Genomic DNA, 23,746 nt, shown 5'->3' with positions numbered 1-23,746 from the left:
AGCTTGTATTTCCACCGAACTTGAGCACGGTGAATTTTTGACGGACGCGAAATCCGAAACGGACGTATGCAAAAAATCAACGGGCCCGACGCGAATTCATACACTCGTTCTACGGAGCAATATCGAGTATTTCAGCTTATTATCCAAGCTACATTCGTTGATTGTCATTTCCAGCAACAGTTTCGATATCTAGTTTCAAATATGAAGTAAATCTGCTATGTTAATATTTATTTTCTCTTTTAATTAAGAATTATATTGCTTTTTATTAAGAATCTCTTAAAAGAATAAATTTGGAATTTTTTAGAGTTTCAAATTCCAAATTTGTTTATGAATCGTGTATGCGAGTGCTGATTTGTGACCACAATATCGTAATACAAGATATTTTATTAACTACCGGGAAAATCCTAGAATTTTCAGGGAATTAATTTTTTATTCTTGAAAATCATGGATTTTCATGGAATTTTATTGCTACTCCGGGAAATTTGTGAAAAACTTTTTACTTTTAAATTTAAATTCCATCTTCTTAACAATTGTTTATTTTATCATTTTTTCTTAATAATGCAAAAGCGATTAGTAATGAACACAACATACACACACGTCCATGTATTCTTTTGTGACTCGCGAGTTTTTATAAAAAAGATTTAGTAACAATAGAAGACAATACATCGTTCTATGCTGGTGTTGTGTATTTATTCATTTTTCGAATTTTGTATTTTTGGAGATATATTGCAAATTGATCGTTATGTACTTATCACATTTAATTTATATTATTTCTTTTTAGTATCTCCACCGGTTTTAATTTAATATTTAAAACTTGAACGATTTTTCTCTGTGATTAAGGAACATTGAAGGGTATAATAAAATAAATTTACTTCAAAGTTGCATTGGAATATTCTCTATTTTACCCAGAATTTTGAATAAAACTCCTGGAAAATCTGAGAACAAAATTTGAATAAATATCTTGTAATAAAATTATTTAAAACCTTTTTATAACCTTATCATATATCCTAAGCGTTATGATTGTTTTAATCCTATTTCGTAAAAATTCTTTCTTTACGTTGTTTACACATTTGTCGTTAACGTACATACGGATCGACAATCTCCCGATTATCAGGAGAAAAGAACGATTCGCATTGCGAGGTTCGGAAATTCGGACTGGTTTCGGTCCCCCGCCGGGCGGCAGAAGCGGTGCTTCACCCCTTCGCAGACGCGGCGCGCCTCGCTGCCGCCCTTCGAGTTCGCGTTGATGTTCTCTATTAAATCAAAGAGGCATTCAGATGGCGGCCGATGCGCCAGGAATCCAAATCGAGGCCATAAACCCCCGAAAGGCAGCGCTCGAATTGCAGCCAAATGTCTCTCGTCCCGCCATTACGCGGCCGTCGCCCGCGAGACTGCCAGTGTGCTGCTCGCAATCTCAAAAGCAAATTCTTTCCCTCGGTCCGGGAAACGATCAGCGACGTGAGACATTCCCACTTGATAATGAAAGCGCGAATTTTGATGCGATTATTGCTCTCGTAAGCAGCACTTAAAAAAAAAAGAAATTGTTAATCGGACGTACTCTCCGCATCCGCTTCGCGGATTACCAGATGTCGCAGCTCGCGACGCGCGATTATTTTTCCAATTGACACTTGCCCAGGACTCTCGGCGAGAGCATCCCTTTCAATAAAGACGGGAAAACGGAATATTGAGTACAGTAAACGGGCGCAGAGACATAAATTTGCGAGCACATCTAATTGAAAGGGGAAAAGAAGAACGGAGTTCACGCAGACGCTCCGTTCGGGAGGACACAAAGAGGAGCTGGGGTAAGGTGGCGGGCGTGTCGCACAGGTCGGAGATAGAAATACGAGATGCAGAGACGGGATGAGGAGTATCGAGAAAAGGGAAGACGAAGGGCGACGTGTTTGCCGGACTGCTCTCCGTGGGATATGTTAAACTGCTCGAGAATGTCGGCATTCCCCGAACAAACGACGAGAGAGCGCGCGTGGCGCGGCCCGGAATCGGGATTCTCCATAAAAGAGGAGCACCCGTGCGAATTTCAAGTATTAGATCGCCCCGCGCGATGCTTTTTGCACGCCTCGCGTAACTGTACAGCCGATGTTACAAAGTTGCTTCGCAATATTTCTACGGGATACTATTGCTTCTCAACAATCACGTTCCCATAACTTTTATCACTGAAAGAAAACATTGTTTAATTGAAAACATATACTTCCTTGTTATTTATCTGTTTTGTTTACATAAAAATATTTACTTTCAAGTAAGTAGATCTTAAGCATATAATTTTGTATCATTACATTTTTGTATTTAGATAATGCTTTTACAGATAAATTAATCATTAAAATTAATTAAATTGTTTTTTAGATTAAAGAATTTGTATATTGTTTATTATCTGTTTGAATATAAAAGTAATGTAACGGTAAACATTTTCTAGAACAACAAAGATAGAATTATTTCTTTATTTTTTTTTTTTGTTTGAATTAAGAAATTTTTAATTGAACTGCAAAAAAATGAGCTATTAGGATCCAATAACATTTTTGTTTTAAAATATTCTTTTTTCTCAGTGTATTATACACATTTTTCTCTACTACTACTTTAATCTTATTTTTAATCTTAAACTATAATCTTAAACTTAAATAACTGCATTAAGTTACGGTGATTTCGTTTCTTCTTAATTTTTCTATAGGCTAACGCGTAATTCAATTTGTAATAATTAACGAAACACAAATACCTTTGTCCTAAAATAACATGTGATCGACAATATTACATTTCGTCTTCATTAATAACACATTATGAGCATTGACACACTATGATCATTGAGTACAAATAATTAAATACCGTTCCTTCGAATAGACATCGATCTGCGAAAGTATACTTGGTTGTTCTATTTCTCCAGAAATTGAAATGATCGACGCCGCGACGTTTCATTTGATTGATTGGCAATAGTCGACATTCGCGTTAGATGGAATTAGTGAGCTGAGAATACTGCATCACTTAGGTCGTCTTTTCTCGACTTCCTCTCGCTATTACAGGCAAACGTATTCTTACTTATCGCACGAACAAAATACAGCTGTAATAACTTGATTGTTTGAAATTCATCTAATTTTAAATTGGCGAAAACTAATATAATCTGAAATACGGAAGATGGGTGATAATAACGTAAGATGAAGATAATAATACATTTTCTTGGATTTTAATTAATTATCGTAATTATTATAAAGACGCTTATCTATTTTATAAACACAGAAAATAGTAAAAATAGATAAGTGTAAATATGTATAATAAAATAAATAAGTAAGTGTAAATGAATTTAGATTGTAAAAAAACCCAATATTAGTTAATTTTGGACTATAATTAATCGATTTTTGTACATTGATTATAAAAAGTGATTACATAATTTATACAATAATGTATATGTATAATTAAAAAATTTTAAAACGTCAGAAATGACATGTTATTCGTCAGTCAACCGTTCGCAGCTTTTTCTCTAATCCACAAAGGCGTAACATTGGTCCCGAAAGAAGCTCGTCATGACCTTATCGCCGTTATCATCAACGGTCGTTAGAACGTCAAAGGGGGCGATTCGCGTTTAAGGACCTCCGTCTGCTGACATAATTAACGGAAGCAACGTCGTTTTCTCGCGAAGTGGTTCGCAGGGGTTTGCGAAAATAAAAAGAGAATTCCGAGGGAGGAGAAAGAAGAAAACGAGATGTCGACAGCTGGCTAAGCCAACGGTTCTTTCACATCTCCATCTCGTTCGTTCTCCTAGCAATGTACCCGCCATTCTCGTCGCCTTTTCAGTATCTGTATTCTATGTCTTATCGCGCGCTCCACGTTTCCGTAAGTTTTCACTTTTACAAGTTGCGGAATTCTCTGCCACATATGACAGTGCTTTCCAGCTCTCTTTTTCCCTTCTCTCTCTCTCTCTCTCTCTCTCTCTCTCTTTCTCTCTCTGGAAATTATTCTTGCTTTATTATTCGGATGCGCGAGCACAGGTTTTTCATTGAGAATTAGAAAAATATAACATCTGCCGTAATATTTCTCTAACGATGTGGCAGTTTTCACACTTTTCGCATTAATTTGAAAGTAAGAAAACAAGAAAGTGCAAGAGCATTATAAAAAAAGTTAATTATTGCGAGCAGTTAAACTTTTTGCTCAATTTTTAAGTATCGTTACTCCAAATTACAATTCATAAATTTATATATATGAGTGTTATCTGTATGTTTTATTTATCTTTTTTCCCTTTATGTTTTTCGATTTGATAATTTTACTTGTAACCAAGGGAAAGTAGTAGAAACATTTTGAGCGCGAAGAGCTTCCTTTAGTTCTTGCGCCCGCTGGAATTTCGTTCGCTCTCGATTTCTTTCGTCGTGAATCTTTTTTCTTTCGACAATACCACCGTCACCCCCCACGTTTTTTTTGCGAGGCTATCTTTCCGTGACCATAACTGCGCCATCATTTACACTTAGTCCCCTTTAGAGCGGCACCGGGGTGGCCCTGAGATAGAGCGGTCGCGTATCTTTAATTAAAAGAGGCGCTCACCATCTACTTATCCTGACGCCGAAATAAAAAGACGCGACCGTGTGCACGGTAGAGAAGGGGGTGTCGCGATATTAAAACATCCCGCGCGTGCGCGAGTCTGAAAGGCTTGGGGTAAATAAAGATGTTACACCGTTCTTAACGGCCAATCGAGGTGGAGATAAGGTTCCGCGCGCTTAGCTGATTCGGTATATTCTCCTCTTTCCCATTTACTCAATCGGACTTTCTCATTATCTCTCGTAGTCATTTAATTTAATCTAATATATATATATATATAAAACACCGTAAAATGGAGTGAATAAAATTAGTTTTTGAATTTAGAGATTGATGTATTTACTTAATAATTTTTTTTTTAATTCTGTACTGCAATCCATATTCTTCTTGATAGAATAAAGATATGAGATGTTCATTATGTTTGTTTGAATCATAAAATTAAATATTTTTTTCTTCTGTAAAATCACTGCACTAGTCGCTGAAAAATCACCAATAAATGATCGTTTAAGAAAAATATAAAAATAATGAGATTTCAAAGTAATAAATTGCAAATTGATATTTTTTCGATCCAATTTTCATATAGATTTAGTTGAAATATTATTTTTTTATTTGAAAATATATCAATTAGTATTAAGTTGCTTTTATTCGTTCATTGACTGGTTCAATTTCTTATTTATTCATTACCTGATGAAGTGATTCTAATACAAAACATGCAAATCGTGCAAACTTATCGTACAATTTAAACATTGCAAATTTTTCGAAGGAACCTGATATTTTTATCTTTTTATACAATCTTATATTTTGTGTTTCTTGTCTATATATTAATGTACTTATTTTGTTATTTATATTATTGAAATTGTTAAAGATGTAATATTGTTAATATAATATAAATTTATAGCACAAGTTAAAAATAATTCTATTAACACGTTGAATTAAAACGATAATGTAATGCGCGATGGTGGCAAAAAAGGTACGAGAAATAGAGATGAGATTGAAAGGTATCCAACGGAAACTCATAAAAAAGATTAAGCTTGCTCATTACCTTCTTCCGGTCACGCGTTTCTTGTAAAGAGAATATTCAGATAAAGACTGAAATAATGTTTTCGGTCTAAAGAACATTTCATGTTTTCCTGGCTTAAACCGTAGAGAATTTTTTTTGCGTCAGCGTGGTCGTAAAATTTGTTATTCAACTCATTCTTCACACATTCTTAGTTTCTCATTCTCCCTCTTACTCGCATCATTAAAAAGTCTTACATCAGAGACAATCGTTTTGGTCATATCCGTATTATTATACGTTCATACGTAACGTGATAATACTATGCCTAATAAAAAAATAGAAGCTTGCATTAAACATCATAATTGTAGAACTAAAATTTGAACAAAACTGAAATTTATATTATGAAAATCAGAAATATCAGGTTATAACTTACAATTGTGATATTTAATAACAATTTTTATTTTTTTTTATTATGGTACATTATTATGGTACATTACAGAATATCTCTGAAAAATGAATTCGCGAAATATACGAATTTTGTTAGTTTTACAGGATTTTCTATGCATATGTCATAAAAACGTCTATATGTCTACACATGTTGAACATTAATGTTACAAAGTCTTCTTCGAATTTCGCGCTTTTCGTTTTTCCCGCTTTTTCTGATTACCGGACTGTATCATGTGCCTTTATTTATCCGTATAAAAGTGCCATACTTAATGAGGCTGCTATGCGGACAAAACGCGAAAATTACACAAACGCAATTATAGACACTATCGAATAATGTCCGCGTCCGCCAGAGGAAATCACGGCGGAATCATCCAATTAACGAAATACCTAATTTTCAATGAAATTCCCATTATACTGTACACGGCGATAAGCTTTAATATTAAAGCATTTTATTAAAACGTAAAATATTAAAACACTGTAATGCATCCACTGCTCGTCAAATAGCGTCCGTGTTTGTACTGCAAACGTTTCGTGCGCATTTGCAGCCCGAAATTATATCATTTCCTCTGCTTACCGCCGTCGCAATCGGTAAATATTCCACCCGTGCAAGCAAAAATTTAAAAGTCATCATCAACCATAGTTGATGACATTTAGCGATATTATAATACTGAGGACATAATGAACGTTATCTCGTTATTTTTGTAATAGAAAGAATTTATTACAACATATATAATAATATTCTCTTTTAATCTTTTATTAAAATATCATATTAATTTGTACAGATTGTACATTGCATAATTATAGTCATGAAATGAAAACAAATATAAATACATATGATACGTACGTTGTTTGATAAATTTCGAGCCTGAACATAAAAAGGACATTACTGGAAATTGTTGTAAGGTGTGAAGGCTGTATCTTTTTAATGATTTGGTTTTGTTCTGACAATCAGTTGTAGTACGCGTATTAATATATTTTTTCATGATAGAAGAGGTCGAATATCGTTTCGTGATTAAATATTATAATGGGGAAAGCTTCTAAATGGGAAAGCCTCCAACGGAAATGAAAACCGAGTTGGATTCTTTTTACGGTAACTTTGTTCCTTTGTTTTCAACAATTAACTGATTCTTACAAAAAGTATAAAGTATAAGTATAAAGATTAGTTTGAATTAAAAAAACACTGTTTTATTATGAAATTATATATTTATTTAAAATAAAAAAAAACTTGCAGAATATACATATGCAAACGTATGTTTGCCGCATTGCCTACGGCCTACAGTGCTGAAAATTTATAATACATATGATATAAACTATTAATTAGTAATAAAACTACAAGTAACTTATCGAGTAACTACTTCGATATGAAAACTTAAAAAAAATGAGGTTACTTTAGGCCTATATTATTGTTTAATTTTGCATAACTCGAAATGTGCACAGCCGAGTAAAAAGTTGAGTAACAAAAAAACATTCGAGTACATATCGTGTAATACACTCAGTTTGAAAAAAAGGATGTTATTAAAATTGAAAGGAAATATGTAATTAAAAAGTACATACATTGAAATCTTTTAAAATGCTCGAAAGTAAAAATGCCTTGTAACAAATATCGGCTATAATATATTGGCATATTAGGGCTTTATATAATGGCAGGTATCTAAATAAATGATTTGAAAAATAATTACTAGAATTCGTCAGTCAATAACAAAGATAATATGATTGACTATAATACTTACTCTGTCCGTGATACTACTTTCTCCTCAGTCGATATCAGTTAATAGTTACTAATTTTTCAGTTTGTGACTTTAAAAGTAAAATATTATGAATAATTTTGTTATCATTTTTTGTTAACACTTTGTTCTTTTTTTAAATGGAATATATGAATCATAAATTATTTATATTTTTTTTATTATAGAAAAGTAGATTTTATATAAACAATCTGCTAATCAATTTTCAGCAAGAAAACTTTACCTTCTCAAATACGAATAATCATTTACGTTAAAAGAAAATAAAATAACAAAGCAATTTTGTGTAAAAGCAGTAAAATAAGAGTTTTTTTTACATTAAGCAAAAAATGCCAGTATATTTGACATATAAACAAGCCCTATCTTTTCTTTCCGGAAACAAGCCCTATCTTTTCTTTCCGCGAGAACATCGGGAGTCCCGCCGTCTATTTTTACAAGTCGACCCTTGAGAGTCGAGATTTGTGAGGGCGAGGAATGCTCCTGTCTTTACGTTGTCGACATGAAACATTTGTCGTGTTCAAGTCCTTATGGCTGCGGCCGGATTGTCTTTTCTCAAAACAATGAACCAATTGCCTTCGAATTATTTAAACGATAAAAATTAACTGATTACAGAATAATTTATTAAATAAGTAATGTATTATATTTTTGTTAACATATTTCTACTTCTTCACACGACACGATTTGTTTTTTAACATATTATGCGTCTAATATTTTAGAATCGTTTATTTATGTAGAATGACAGAAACTCAAAAAATTAATGAAAGATTGAAACAAATTCTTTGAATACAATTCAATAGTTTCGAGTTGTTAAATTTTCTTTGCGAATTTTCTTTAGCTTTATAGAAAACGTTATTTAGTATTATCGTTAGAAAAATAACGACAGTTGCGAACATTCGGCACATTTATTTTCGTAAATTCTACGGAATTCGTGTCAGGAAGTAATATTTTTTCTGATTCATATTTTTGCTCCTGTTACTTTTATAATCACTTTAGTGCTCAAACAAGATACAATTAAAGTACTGTGTATGATCTATAGATGCAACTAGTAGATAATAAAACAATCAGATTATACATAAGTAAATTATTCAAAAGTTAATTTGCGATCATTACTCTTCAAATTCTTGAATAAGATTTTTACAGAATAATTTTATTGCTTATTTGAAAAACAACATGTCAATTTTTGTTGAAATCGAGACATGCAGAATCAGGAGAAAGTTAGATGTACAATTTTCTTCAATTTTAATTTCGACAAAAATTGACATGTGTTGTCTTTCACATGACTGATTAATATATCATTGATTATTTATTAATAATGAAATTTGATGTAATAATATGTCAATTAGCATAAATGAGAGAGAGAGAGAGAGAGAGAATGACTTTCAGTTAAAAAAAAAACGATTGCTAAAGTAATATCTAATCAGACGACCCATGCGGCGTAATCGAGAAATCACATTAGAAGCAAAAACTCATTGAAAATTACGGCGCTGATTAAAAGCTGTCGAGAGCTTTCAACTGGCGTGTTTATCACCGGAAGGAAGACATTTTTAAACGTGATAATTCGATTTGTCACTCGCCCTGACATCGATATCGTCGTATAGGTAGACATGCCTGCCTAACTAGATTTCCGTGATATCGTTCGTCAATCTATCCAATCTATTTATGGCCATTTGCAGCAGACGAAGAGCGATTTATTATTACAGGGAAGTGCAATTACGAGATTTTATCGTGCGAGCAACGAGACTAATTTTGAAACGACGATAATTTGTGAGAACATATGCGAAGTAAAATGAACAACGTAATTAGAGACATAGTGAATGTATAAATCAACTTCTTTAAAAAATTCCTTTGCCTAATAATAAGATATTATGGCGTTGCGAGCATCGCGGCAGATAAATTTCAATTTCTCGTATCAACGTGACAGAAAAGTCTGTTTCCTACATAATTTATAAAATTCGAAGACAGTGTATTTAATTTATGACAACGGGTTTTTATTTATTTATAATTATTTAGTAAACATTTAAGGTCAGTTAATTGCGTAAGCAAAAAAACTATTCACACGCTGGATCGTTTAACGAACAAGTGGAAGACACTCTCGATTATAAAGGCATAATCTCCGAAAGTAATTACTCGTAATAACCGATAAATCTCATTCCTTTTTTCGAATCGACTTTCTTCATCTCGTCGTCGCGACGTTAATTCCGCCGACTTCCGTTACTCGATGTTAACGATGTTGCTTCGCAAGATAGACTGCAATTATCACTCAGGAATTTTTAAGTGCATGCAAAGTGCATGTATGCATTCACGCGTCGTCGACTTTGCGTTATTTTATCGTCTGGTCTCAGTAGCTTATGTTCGATAAAACTTCGGAGCATCCAATTATGCAGAGTGCGCCTACATGTATCTTTTGCAGTCGATCGAGAAGCGAAGATCTGCCTCCACGATTTTTAGATACGAAAACATTTGGAAAATGTTACAATTCATATAAATAACGAATAATGCGACGTTTAAACTCAAAAATTAATTAAACAAGGTATATTCGATAGCAACAAAAAAATAAGGAAGTTATGTAACTATAATGTGCTAGGGAATTTATAATAGGATTTTACAATTCATAGAATTGAATATTTCGATAATTTATATTTTATGTTAATTGAATTAGAGGCTGAATATCGGAATCATGTAATCATCATTAATCTTGTAAATTGATTATTTTTTTATGCTTCTCAAGACAGAAAACATGGTATATTTGCAATTTTTTCACGTTATCTCGTACCGTTATCATTGCGATATTATGTAAATCAAGGTAAAATTTTAAATACGGTCGTAAAGACGCTACGACACATTGGTCGTATGATGTAAACAGAATTCCCGTGAGCTTCTTCGGGCCTCTCAACGTAAATTCTAATATATGACAAATGTTCGCCGCGTTCGGTCTATAAATCGCTTTTAAATAATTTCGCGCGTTATGTCTAGTCGATAAATTCGAAGCTGCAATGTCTTCTCCCCTCCCCTCCTAAAAAAAAAATAAAAAAAAAAGAAAAAATCCCGACGCGCTTAGATTTCAATTTAGATTCGACAATTTAAGCGCGTGTCAACGACGCCGAGGACTCTCTCGGGATGCCGGCCGGCGGAAAACGCGCGCGGCGCGCTCCTCCGTGATAAACCGTTCGAATAAAACTCGGTGGCATTCGCTGAGGGATGCATCGTCACGATCGCGGGCCCTGGTCCCATCTTCCTCGTCTTCTTCCGCGGCTATCGCGCTTCGCGATAAATATTTATTGTCGTATAAAGGCTTTCGGCATTCTTCCGGCGCGCGGCGACGTTATGAAGCCACCTTGAGATACGGGCGATTAACGCGTAATTAAAATCAACTGGAGGAATCCGGCATGTCGGCACCGCGAACTTTTCCTATAAGTTTATGCATTTACCTCGGCGGCTCGGAACCGCGGGGCGCGCGCGGCGCAGGCGGCGACGAGCTTTCGCAATTAATTATGCATTCCCGTCGGAGTGCGTCTGGTGCGCGCGAGCCTCGAAGACAGAAGTATCCCGCTGGATTACCGCGCGGGCACGCGGCCGTTTGCGCCGCGCTTTTTCCCTCGCCCGCCTTGCCCCCTTGCCCCGGGCCTCTTCCTCTTTTTCCCTCCTGTTTTATTCGCCGTTTTACGGGGCAATAAATTGCGAGTAAACGAGCCGGACCGCGTTGACCTACGACGGCGGTTTTCGTTTCGCGGCTCATTTCTGGGCTTAATGCGGCGCGGCGCGCGCTCCTCGACGGCGAGGACGACTCGACGTCGCGGAAAGTAATTGCTACGCGAGTTGAATACTTTTTAAATCGCGTTAGCTGACGACGTCTTCCAAGAGGCCAGCGCGGTCCTCGGTGATACCATTCCTCGGGCGCGCGCGCGCTAGATAAATCCCCACGTCCGGGGACATCAAAGGCATCCTTCAAATGCGTTTAATTGTCAAATAAGAGGGCATTTCTTTCCTTTCATTCCGTTTTCCTTCTTACTGAAAATTGTTTCACAAACGATACTTTCTATTATCGCGCAAGAATGCACAATATAGGGTAAAAGTCGAACTTTTGACATAAAGGCTTATAACCAAGAAATTATGAGGAATATTTTTAATTTTCTTACGTTATAATAAAGTACAAAATTCCTTCTTTCCTAAATTTTTTTTTCAAAATTTTATGTGTTGTAAAATTTGTAAATGACGATTTTTAATAGGCCTTTAAATAGTGCGATTTAGGTAACCGATCTCCTAAATCGCACCACAGGTTAATATTACTTCTCCTGGAGTAAAGCAACACTTTTCCTGCTAGATACTTTCTTCTCGAGCAAAAACGCGTTAGATGAGCATAATTTTATTAATATTGGAGATAAATACCGTTAACTAAATATAATTCTCATCAATGTTATTATTTCGATAGTTTTTCAATAATATTGCAATAACATTGCTACATTACGGCAATATTGTTACAATGTATGCTCTATGTGATTATTATATTTGATTTTATATACAAATTAACCACGATTAAAGCAATGGTGCGATTTAGAAGCTGATGCGATATCGACAACCTTACCATATGCTGCCATAATTACATTTACTTCTTTTTGAAACATTATAAAAAGGAATTTAAAACAATTGCTACGAATAATTTGGAGCAATGTAGTATTATTTGTTACCAAATCTGGAAAGTAACGCATTACTTGTAACATTGTTACCTTTTTTGTTATTTTTTGTCTGCAACAGTAACAGTAACGTCGTTACATTTTTACAGTCACGGTAACGAATTTAATCGTTACTTTAGTTTTCTATTATCTTTATATCTATTCAACACGCTAATCACGTGATTGGAAATATTCCGATAGTACTTTATACTGCATTCCGATAGTCGCTGTCGGTATTGAATAAATTACATTATATGTACGAGTATACTATAGATTTTCAGTACTGGCAGTGATTATTGGAATGCATTCTAGTAATGACATTATAATGTGTTTAAAAAACTGTTTAATCTAAATTCTTGTAAAAATGAGTTTACTAAAAAGTGAAGAATTAGAAAAATTATTAGATAATTTTAATATAAAGAACAATTTGTTCCATGTACAAATGTAGAGAGTTTCAAATTTTGATATTTATTATTACATTTAACATTAATTAATTATCAAATAATGTAATTTTAAATTCTAGTAACATTGTACACTGAGAAAAAAAAAAGTTATTAACTTGACTACATTTTTCAACTCGATTACATTTTTTCAGTTCAACTATTTGACTTATTGTTAAATACGTAAAATACTTGAACATCAGTTTTAGTATTTACATATTTAGCTTAACTGCATATACATTTAGTTTAATATATAAATACTTGAATTGAAAAAATTCAATCAAGTTGAAAAGTTTAGTCAAGTTAATTTTGTTAATTTTGTTGTTGTTCGCAGTGTAGTATTAAAAAAAAAGGTAATAAATTTTTCAAGTAACGCGTTACTTTTTTAAAAATGTTTCCAACTCTACTTTCCACTGAATGACAATGAGTAGAAAAAAGTAATCATAATTGAAAACTAAGAGAGATATTTAAAAAAAGATAGCACACCTTTTCTGATATTTTAGGAAATATTAATAAAGACACCTATTAAAATATTTACTCGATAGGATCTGTAGAATCAGATATCTTGATATTAAATGAAATTATTTTTAATCTAACAATAAGTAAAATTTGAATTCCTTTTCTTTCAGGCAAGAAGAAATTCCCCTCAGATCCATCTTGCTGTCCGGTATGCGGAGTGACAGTGAGACCCCAAGAGCTGGAGCAACATTTTGCTCAAGAGCTCGATCGATTGTATAAGGTTTCCTCGGCATCTTCAAGGCCCCGGCCCTCGAGGTCGACCTTACCGCCGACGCATCCTCAAGACCATCCCCATGGTCCGATGTTGCATGCCCCATCGGCAGCGGATGGCACTCCTCAGGGTAGATGGGAGACATACAAAAGGATCAAAGCCAATAGACAGGTAATGTATTCTTTACTTTTTGCCTTAATCCTTCATCGATCACGTAATATCTCTATAATCTTTCGAAGAAACAAATTAAGAGATTTTAAGAAGATAAAAAATGTAATTACTACAATAATCGCTCGCGTTTGTAAAGCAATAAAAAAAGTAAAAGACCAAAAAACGAGCAAAATAAATATTTATTTTAAATCAAACATAATTAACGTTACGGTTAAATTTACGTTTCGTCTTATTGTTAGTCTTTATCAGTCCTTTTAATAAATAGTATTAATAAATAATCAACAAAGACATTGTTAAAATAATTGTAAAAATGAATTTGAAAAAACGCTTGTAGTAGAGTCATGTCGGAGATTACGTCGAAACTTGACAAGTCAATCGAGATAAAAGTAAAATGAAAAAATATATATAATGTTAGTGTATGGAATTCAAATAATAGAATTGAGATATCAATAAAGAAAGAGGTGCATAATTGCACACTTTGTTGCTACGTGAGAATAGGTTGAATCCGATGAGATTGACTAATCAAAGGAAAATGTCAAGTTAAGTGTTGCAATTACTAATTATAATAAGAATATGCACGTTGCAATTTTTTCATACGCAGGCCAGAATACGCGTTAAGAATCGAAAGCGAAAAGCGGACGAGGCGTCATGTCCGGTTTGTAGCGAAAGACTGTCGGGCACCCCGGAGGAATTGAATCAGCATGTTGACCGATGCTTGAACAAGCAAAACAACGGAAACCCGGCTGGACAAAACGCGAATGTCGACGAGGAGGAGGTCGACGTTGAGGGCGATCCTGAATACGAAGAGTACGAGTGGGCTGGCCAGACAAGAGTGCGCGCCACTTCTATGCTCGTCGGAGGGTTTTCCGGTGAGTCCATTGCATTTACGTACTAAATTACACGCATATTTATTATGTTATGCACAGAAATGTGCAAATATTTGCATTAAATTTGCGGTTATTAAGCACATATAATATACGATTTTATATTTACTTAAAAACGCCAGGTCAATAGAATGTTAAATATATTTATGCGAAAGGCTAAAATAAATATATGCTGTACGATAATTACAAATTGTACGACAGAAGTCACAATTGATTAACATTTAGTTTACTTTTCGACATGAAAAAATCATTTTGTGCTTCTCAACTCTTAAACACACCGATTCCGTAAAATGCGTAAACACGTTTCCCCGTTTGGGAGACTTTTTCAACTTTGAGAAGCTATAACATTGGCTCCAATCAATATCTTTTAACAATCTTTTTTTCAAATAGAAGTTCAGAATCTCAGAAATATGACTGTATAATCGGCGTTGCCGAAAAATGATTTATTGTGATGTTATAAAGGAAAATCCATTAAGCAAAAATGAAAAATTGTTCAAAAATCTGTTTTTTCTTTAAAAAATTATATTATTACAACAAAAAACTTTTAAGGACTTTAAAATATGGCGTTCTTAAAGCTAAAATGTCATACTTTTAGACAAAAATTATGGCATTGTTATTCGTTTTAAAAAGTATAATTATGTAACACGGAAAATATGAGGTGCTTTTAGATATATAAAAAACCACTTTTTTTAAATCAACCATATCAATCAAAAGAGGAGATTTTAAGCTTTTTTTATCCCCTAGTCCGAACTTCTTATCTCATTCTGTCTTCACACAGCAATCGATCAAAACTTCATAGGGGATGTCCTTGACCCCCAAATGTGTTTAAGGATTAAAATTAATATAAATCGATATTAGCAAGATTGACATTTCTATAGCAACAATATACTTTATAAATACCAATTACAAATTTAGACATTTTTTAAATAACTTTTCTAGGAAAATTACTCTACATTATATTCTGAAAGTATGACACATTTTGCTAACCAAAAAATCCTAGTATTTACAATTTTGTGTTACAATCTCTTTTTTTCTAACACTTAATCTTACATCTTTTTTGTACATATCGTATATTTAAGAACACATTTGTGTGAATTAGTGTTCTTAATCTGGAAAAATTTTTGGAAATTTTGAGAAAAATAATTTTACGCATTTTTTCTTTTAATTCTTTTAAGATAATGTTATCTTTATTTAAATAAGTAATGTATCGATAAAATCCGTTCTCATTATCACATTCGTATTTTTTGGAAAAAAAACATAGTTTTTTTACTTTTTTTATTTTTCTGGAAAAATTAATAAGACCAGTGCAGACTGTCATAGAATAAAGAATCTTTGATCCAGGGTGAAACAAAAATTCATATAAAAGTAAAATTCAAGTTGTTCGGTGTAACACGTGCCTTTTGCTTTTTCTCTTCAAAAGTTTTCACTACGCGTTCGCCGAAACGCGCTGAGAGATCGTCGCTTCTCTGCTTCGCAGCCGCAGGCCTCGCCACATCCTCGAGCAACCGTAGCGGTGCCAGGGGCGGGGGCGGCAATCAGGAAGACGAAGACGTTGATCTGGTAGTCGACGGCGACGACGCCGCAGAGTTCGGACCAGCTCAGTATTCCGAGGCAGACGTGGTCGCGCCGCGGGTCGACGGCACGCCGCGAGAACAGAAAGAGCGCGACGCGCTTCGCGAGGCCGTCATCTCGCCGAATGCACCGCACACGCCGCAGCAGCTGACCCCTGACTCCGCACTGACGGCGCAAGGCCTGATCGAGGTGAAGCCGGAACCGGGCGCCGCGACGCCCGTCACCCAACAAAACGATCCCGATGAAGGTGCCTCCGTGTCGCCCAGGAGAGACGGCGACACACCCGTCGTTGAGGCCCTTCGCGGCCGCATCCGTGAACTTGAGGCTGAGATGCGCGGACAACCCTTCAAGTGTCTCATCTGCATGGTGAGTTAATTAATCTCGTGTACGAATGAGGCGAGAATTCTGAGTCGTGTCTCTGACTCGAGAGATACTCCGACACTTACAAGGGACGTGTCACGGGTGTCCGGCGCCAATTTGATTCTTCTTGAAATATGTTGTTAAACACGAAAATCTAAGAGACCCGTATTTTTTTATATCGGCGAAATCTCATGTTTAGGGGGTGAAATACCCTTTGAAAAAAAAACGTTATTTCCCTTTCGGGACAAATATCGTCGAAAGTAAAAGAGACAGAAAAAAAATTTTTTAACAAAAGTTGTATGGTTTAAAGGCCTTGTTAAATTTTCAATATGCCCAAGTATTAATTTAACATAATTTGATTGTGTGATTATTTGAATATTTTGTATTAAATTGATATTCAACATTTCTTAGTGTTGAAATAATAATTTATGAGTAAATGTACAAATAACGTTAAAATAATGTAGTTTTAATATATAAAATATTAACGTATTATTATCTAGTGTTAAATTTTACTAATAAAATATGCTTCCACAATTTCTTTTCAAAGCGTAATATATTTTGTGTTAATCTATATTACATAATATTTATGTTACTTTATAACATACTCATCTTGTATTAAATTAACACAAAAATTTTGATAGACCGTTTTGAAAACGTTAAATTTAACACAAAATTTGTTACCGAGAGTCGGAATTTTTTTGACATGCCTATACAAATGGATGAATAATTGGCAAAAATATCTCCTAATATTTGAAAAAAGTTGTAATGAATATTTTAAATATTAAAGAGTAAGTGTACAAATTAAGAAAATTAATAGCTTGTATTTTTTCTTAAAATAATATAAAAATGATATCCAAAGCGAGAAGGCCTCCTTAACATTCTTGAATCTCAAGATAAATCGTGGAATAATTTCTAAAAAATAATGTGACACTACTGCTAGGAAATAATTGAAAATGCATTTATATACAATTCTAGATTTTTAAGAAAAGGAAACAGAATCGAACAAAAAATATTGCTTGAAATTGACATTTTACAGAACAATTTCGTTCAAATAATACGCTTCGCGAAATGAACGGAACAATCGTAATGATAAAAATTAGGTTTCGCTCTTTGAAAACGATTATTGAATGTAAAAACTGAACCGATTAACTTTCGAACGCTAATATGGCATATGATTGTAATTGAGTCACCGTAATTAGTTCATTCGCTACAGATAACTTGCTGGTTTTAATATTGTGAAAAATCAAATTGGACATGCGAAAAATAAGCCGGAAAAACGGCGCGCTTTATCGTATTTTATATTATTACGTATTTTATATTATTCCTTGTAATATTGCATTATACATATTATTTCATTCGTGATCTGAAAATGTGCGTTTCGCAATTCGTAAATAATTGCGACTGCGTATAAAATCCGCGCGCATAAAATTCAACCGCGCTTTCCCATCGGCGACAGCCTGAAATATTTAGATCGTCAAATAAATTATTTCCTAATGCTCCGCTCGTATACGAATTAACGAAGTAGCGAAGGAGCATTACGTGTAATGCCGCCGCTCAGTGTTTCCATCGTCGATGCGATATTACCTGTCCGCCGACTCGCCGCTACTTCGTTATAGGTTCGCGTTCACGCGGAACTCGCCGCGCGAGATAAGACGGCGATCTTGCTCGTAACGTGGTGGCAGTAAAACGCTAAAGGTATATCGACCCTACGGTCGTTACCGGCCAGAATAAACGGCGGGCGTGTTTGTCGTTCCTGGGAGGAATGCTTACGTAACGAGTAACGATTGCTTTAATTCATTTCGTGAAAAACCCGCCGGGAGAGAACGGCCGCTAAAGAACGCCGATATCCGCCGATATCCGACCACCGATCTCGCGATAAATCTATTAAATCTATCTCTCGTTATCTATGCACCTCGTCGCGTCTTTATCGCTTGCGAAAAGTCGGACCTGATATCCCCACCGCTTAGCATTAATCTAATGAGAAAGTAAGGTCTCGTTAAATTCTCGATTTCGAGACGGCGCGATATGCTTCAAAAACCAATTATGTCGCATACGCCAATTAATTAACTAAATTGGTGATATAGTAAATTTATACAGGTATCCCTCTACTTACGACTACTTCGAATACGACTCTTACGAATTCTCAGACTTACGATTGAGACGCATGCGCGTCACGGTAATTTTGTTTTTCAATTACCTGTTGAAAGTTAATCTGTGTTTAAGCTTAAATTTTTTGTTATATCAAATATTATCCCTTTTCCTATAAATTTGAATAACTCGTGTTTGACTGATTTCTATCTGTGGCAATTTTTCGAAATCTTGGACTCCCGTAACCTTTCGTAAAACAAAAATTTGTGGTGGAAGGAATCTTTATGCGGTAGAGATACAGAAACCGTCGATCTCTCTGTAAACAGCATCAAATTGATTGTGAAAAGTAAAAAGTAAAAAAAAATTGTAATAATCATTGTATGTACTCTAAAAATAGAGTAAAAATATTCTAAATTAATATCTTAATGTCTATTTGTTGTAAAAATTATTTTTTCTAAAGAAAAATTATTTATTATATTTTTAAAGAAAGGATTTGAAGAACAGAATTGAATCGCATATTTGCTAGCAAGACAATGTTGAGCTTCTTGAAACAGATGTTATTTTTGTATCAAAATATTTAGAAAATACTTTTTGCGACTCTCGATTTTTTTTATTTTACCTTTTATTGAAAATCACTTATTTTCATGTACTCGAATAATTATACTTTTTGAAAAATTTAGAATTCCTGTATTTTTTTCAAAGTTTGTACCTAAACTAGAAAACTTTTAAGTTATGCTTTCTTATATGCATTTATTATAAAAACTTTTATACAATTTTTTAAGTCAAATAATTCTTTTATCCAATATGTGATCAATCTTCGGTAATTAAATTATATTACATGTTATTTTTTACCAAAATAAGAAACATTTGTTATAAAACTAGAAACTTAAAAGCATGATTATGGATTTTTTTTAACCACTTTAAATAGATGAATAAGGGACCGGAGTTATTTAGATTTGTAGAGTTGTATTGTATAAGTATATTAAAAACTATATTCTTAAGAAAAGTTATATTTTGTTATTTTTTAAATTAAAATTTGTAATCATTTTAGTAATAAAATAATTACAAATATGTTTTGGACCGATAGTGTAACAACACAATGATAAAATAAGTATTTTTCAAGTCAAATAATTCTTTTATCGAATATGAAATCAATCACATCAATGTCATCAATAAAATAATTATTTTTCATGAATAATATTTTATTTATATGTATAAAACAATACCACTTATATGTGTCAGTTTAAATGATGTACGTATTATACGAGCATACATATTGTATACTGGCAGTTTCGAAACGTAACATTGCCATAAGTGGAGGGATATATGTACACGGTTAATATTTTTTTTTATATTGACATGCATGTGTGAAAAGTGGAGCTATGCGAATTCGCCAATTATCTTATCAAACATACTCCATTTCAGGAGCAATACAAAAAGCCGGTCACTTCGGTTTGTTGCTGGCACGTACACTGCGAGCAATGCTGGTTGCATACACTGGTAAGTGTTAATTGTTTATAGTGATATGCTTTCGAAACCAATATGCTTTCAATGCCTAATTATCTTTCAGGTATTTTAAATAATTAAATTATTTAAACCTATGGTATAATTTTGGACGTTTAACGCGCAATTTATATAATGTAGTCTATTGCTGAATTTTCTGTAAATATATATCAATAGAGGAAAATTGCCAGTACTGGCATAGTGCTTCTAAAGCGGCACTTTCTTATTTCTCGGAAACATAAACGTTACATTGTATTAATACTGAATAAAAATATCATCTATTTGGATAATTAAAATCTGCTAAAAACGATTTCTTGAAAAGCAAAAAAAAATGTGTGCGATTTTCTTTTACAAATTGCATAAACTGTTTAAACAATAATGAGTATTAATATTATTAGTAATAGAATTTTACATATTTATAGTTTTGTTTATTCTTCTCTTTCATATTTTCCTCGTAATTTGAAACATAAAATTGCTGTACAGAATAAATCGGTACCTTTCCGAGAACCAATCATAGGGGTCAATTTCATTACCGTCGTTAACTTTAATCGATTAATTTTGTCAACTGAATTATCAATGGCATGACCTCAAATCTTAATTCTTAACCTATTCATGGTAAAAAATATATATATAGAATGTAAATGATAATAGAAAAATTTTATTTTGAAATATAAATACAGCACATTTCGATAAATTAATTTTACAAATTTCATAACAGGTTTTTAGACAAGAAAAAAATTTAAATTCAAGATGATTAGTCTTCAATTGGCAACTCTTGAATTTAATCGACCGATCAAGGATGCGTTCCATCATTCACTCAGAGTACTAAACATCTATAACAAATGTATCGTGAATTGTAGATTTTCAGTACTTACAGTGAATTTCGGAATGCAGCGCAAGTTAACGGAGTTGATGAAACCGACTCTATGTCTGTTAACCTCTTCTATGGTAACTTTAATCTTCAATGTCGCGCCGTGTTCAAGTTAACAATCGAAAAGAAAGCTTGTATGCTAAAAAGAAATTCATTATTAGTCTACAAAACAACATAATCAAATAAAATGTATAAAAATTATCAAAATATACATTAATCCTTAATCGGTCTTAGGATCTAATTTCTCATTCGCTCTTCTTGGGTTATGTTACAAAATTAATTACTTATTACTATTATTATGTAATATTACTATTACATTAATTATTACAAAATACGAAACAATGTTATAAAAACTGCTATACTGATAGAAAACACTTTCTAATTTGTATTTATGTTATAAAATTTTACTTTCAGCTTTTGTTTAAGAAATATTATCTAAAAACAAAGTTGTTTGTCGATATTGGTGACTTTCCTCTATGCAAGTAATTTTAATTTTCAGATCTCTGCATTTAATTGTCTTCTAACAAGGAAAGGCACAGAAATGTCCTCTGACGAACCTTTAATATGTTGCAGTACTGATCAAAATAAAGGACACATATTTTTTTATACGTGCCCATTTTCACTTTTAGGGGGTGAAACATCCCTTTGAAGAAAACTGATATTTTACTTTCGAAGCGAATATTGTCGAAACTATAAGAGATAGAAAAAAAGGCTCTGACTGAAAGTCAAATGACTTGAAGAGTATTTTATAATAGCAATTCAAAACATTTTTTTAATTAAAAAAATTTTTCAATTTAAAATTAAAAAAAGTTTTTGTTATCAGTGTTACAAAGTATTCTTCAAGCTATTCAACTTTCATTCAGAACATTTTTTTATATATCTTATAATTTCAACGACATTTGTTTCGAAAGAAAAATACTGATTTTCTTCAAAAGGCGCTTCACCTCTTAAAAGTGAAAACAGGCGTATAAAAAAAATACGTGTCTCTTATTTTAATCCTTACTACAATTACAATATATTAAAGGCTCGTCAAAATCGAAGGACGACACTTTCGTGTTTTTTTCTTGTGAGTAATTACAATTACAACTATTAATTTGATCTTCGATCGTCAGTATATTCATCGAAATTTGTATCAATATTGTACATCTACCTGGCATTCTGTCAATCTATTTAAGATTAATATATTCAATTATTCTCTATTCTGCTGACTATTCTCAAAGTTTGTTGCGAGTTCTGTCAAACAGCTTGGTTTCGTAAAGCCTGTTGAGAAACGAGGTTTCTTATCGCTGTTACAGGGCGCGAAGAAGCTCTGTCCGCAATGCAACATGATAACGTCGCCGTCCGATTTGCGACGCATCTACATGTGAACGAGCTGGCTCGACATCCCTCAGGATTCGTGTTCTCCCTCCTCTTCTCCCCCAGCCATCCCAGGGATTCGGGATCAGCCGCGCAGCGTTACTCTCGCTCCTGTAAATACTTGTATATTTCTCTGCGTTACGTAAATTAACTCTCTAGGATTTTAACATGTACGTTTATGCATCTTAGAGCTAGATAAATTAACTCTGTTAGTTCTTAATGATCATCAACCGAGCGTCGCTCCAGGATGACCCGGCGCAGTTTTGCACGTCCACAACGATCGCGGCCGACATATTCATTTACATTTACGAACTTGCCATTTCCACCGAAACCTGTGAACTTTCCCGCGAACACTTTCTGCCACGCTAAGTATTCTGTTTCTGTTTATTATTGAAATCACAATTAGAATATTTTTATTACTATTATTTTAATTGAACGATTATTTTTACGACTTCGTTGAAACGGTATACTCCGTTTGAATGATAATCATAATTGTTTTGATACTTTACTCAATTTTTATTGTAGTTTTTACAATTCAACAGACTTATGAAATGATTATTTATTATAGAACAATCATTAAGTACCTATTATAAATATACGCCTCAAATTATATTGGAAACGTGGATTAAGCATGTAACGGAGAATCGTTTGTTAAACATGCAACAAAACTGCGAGGAGCGGGCGACACCGATCCGCATCGACGAAAGTCACGTCGTACGCTCTTACAATATCTTCGTTTTGCAAATGAGGATTAAGGAATCTTAAGATTACACGAAAGGACGATGTGAAAGAAAGCCGATTGGCTGTGTAACTTTGTTTTTTTCCGACACGAATCATTTGTACGGAATTTACGACTATGTAACGAATTCTTCTTTGAACGCGACGTTTTTCCTAAAATGATCGGCTTTCGACGCACGTCGATCATATAATTACCAGAACTTTTAGATCATCGCCAAACCAATCTTTCTCGCGAATGCACCAGCGAGCTAATGTAAATACACTAAACGGATCAAGAAGAGAAGTAAGTCCCCCGATCGCTGTTCTGTAATCGAAATAAAACGATCATGGAATGTACAATTGCGCGTTCTGCATTATTGTCCCGAATTATATTTTTTTCTTCCCGGCTAAATCGACGATTCAGATATTTTCGCAGGAGAAGAAGATATCACAGGTATGTACAATTTATTTATTATCGTTTCTTTATTTGATATTCGGCATTCAAATAATTTAATATTCCATTTGTCAACTGAGAAAACATCAAAAAATGTTGAAAAATATTGCAAAATGTTACAGAAATAACATACGAGTATGTTACCATATCATTTTTTTTTTTAATACGAAATTACAAACATTGCCAGAAAAATTATGGATACTTCAAAATAGTTATACGG

General features: G+C 33.6%; 1 protein-coding gene across 1 annotated transcript in view; it reads left to right on the top strand.

Moving 5' to 3' along the window:
* The window catches only part of LOC105200461 (E3 ubiquitin-protein ligase RNF220), a 197,511-nt gene extending 174,079 nt beyond the window's left edge, over positions 1 to 23,432 (top strand). Inside the window, exons 4-8 of the mRNA XM_026138879.2 lie at positions 13,450 to 13,721; positions 14,323 to 14,590; positions 16,026 to 16,543; positions 20,051 to 20,125; positions 22,295 to 23,432. Of these exons, the coding sequence (XP_025994664.2) occupies positions 13,450 to 13,721; positions 14,323 to 14,590; positions 16,026 to 16,543; positions 20,051 to 20,125; positions 22,295 to 22,366 (1,205 nt within the window). The 3' untranslated portion in view covers positions 22,367 to 23,432. The remainder of the gene's footprint in view (positions 1 to 13,449; positions 13,722 to 14,322; positions 14,591 to 16,025; positions 16,544 to 20,050; positions 20,126 to 22,294) is intronic.
* Positions 23,433 to 23,746: the final 314 nt, after the last annotated feature.

The sequence above is a fragment of the Solenopsis invicta genome, chromosome 10 (genome assembly GCF_016802725.1).
Source record: "Solenopsis invicta isolate M01_SB chromosome 10, UNIL_Sinv_3.0, whole genome shotgun sequence".
NCBI classification, from domain to species: domain Eukaryota; kingdom Metazoa; phylum Arthropoda; class Insecta; order Hymenoptera; family Formicidae; genus Solenopsis; species Solenopsis invicta.
This window is presented reverse-complemented; position numbering and strand designations above follow the sequence as displayed.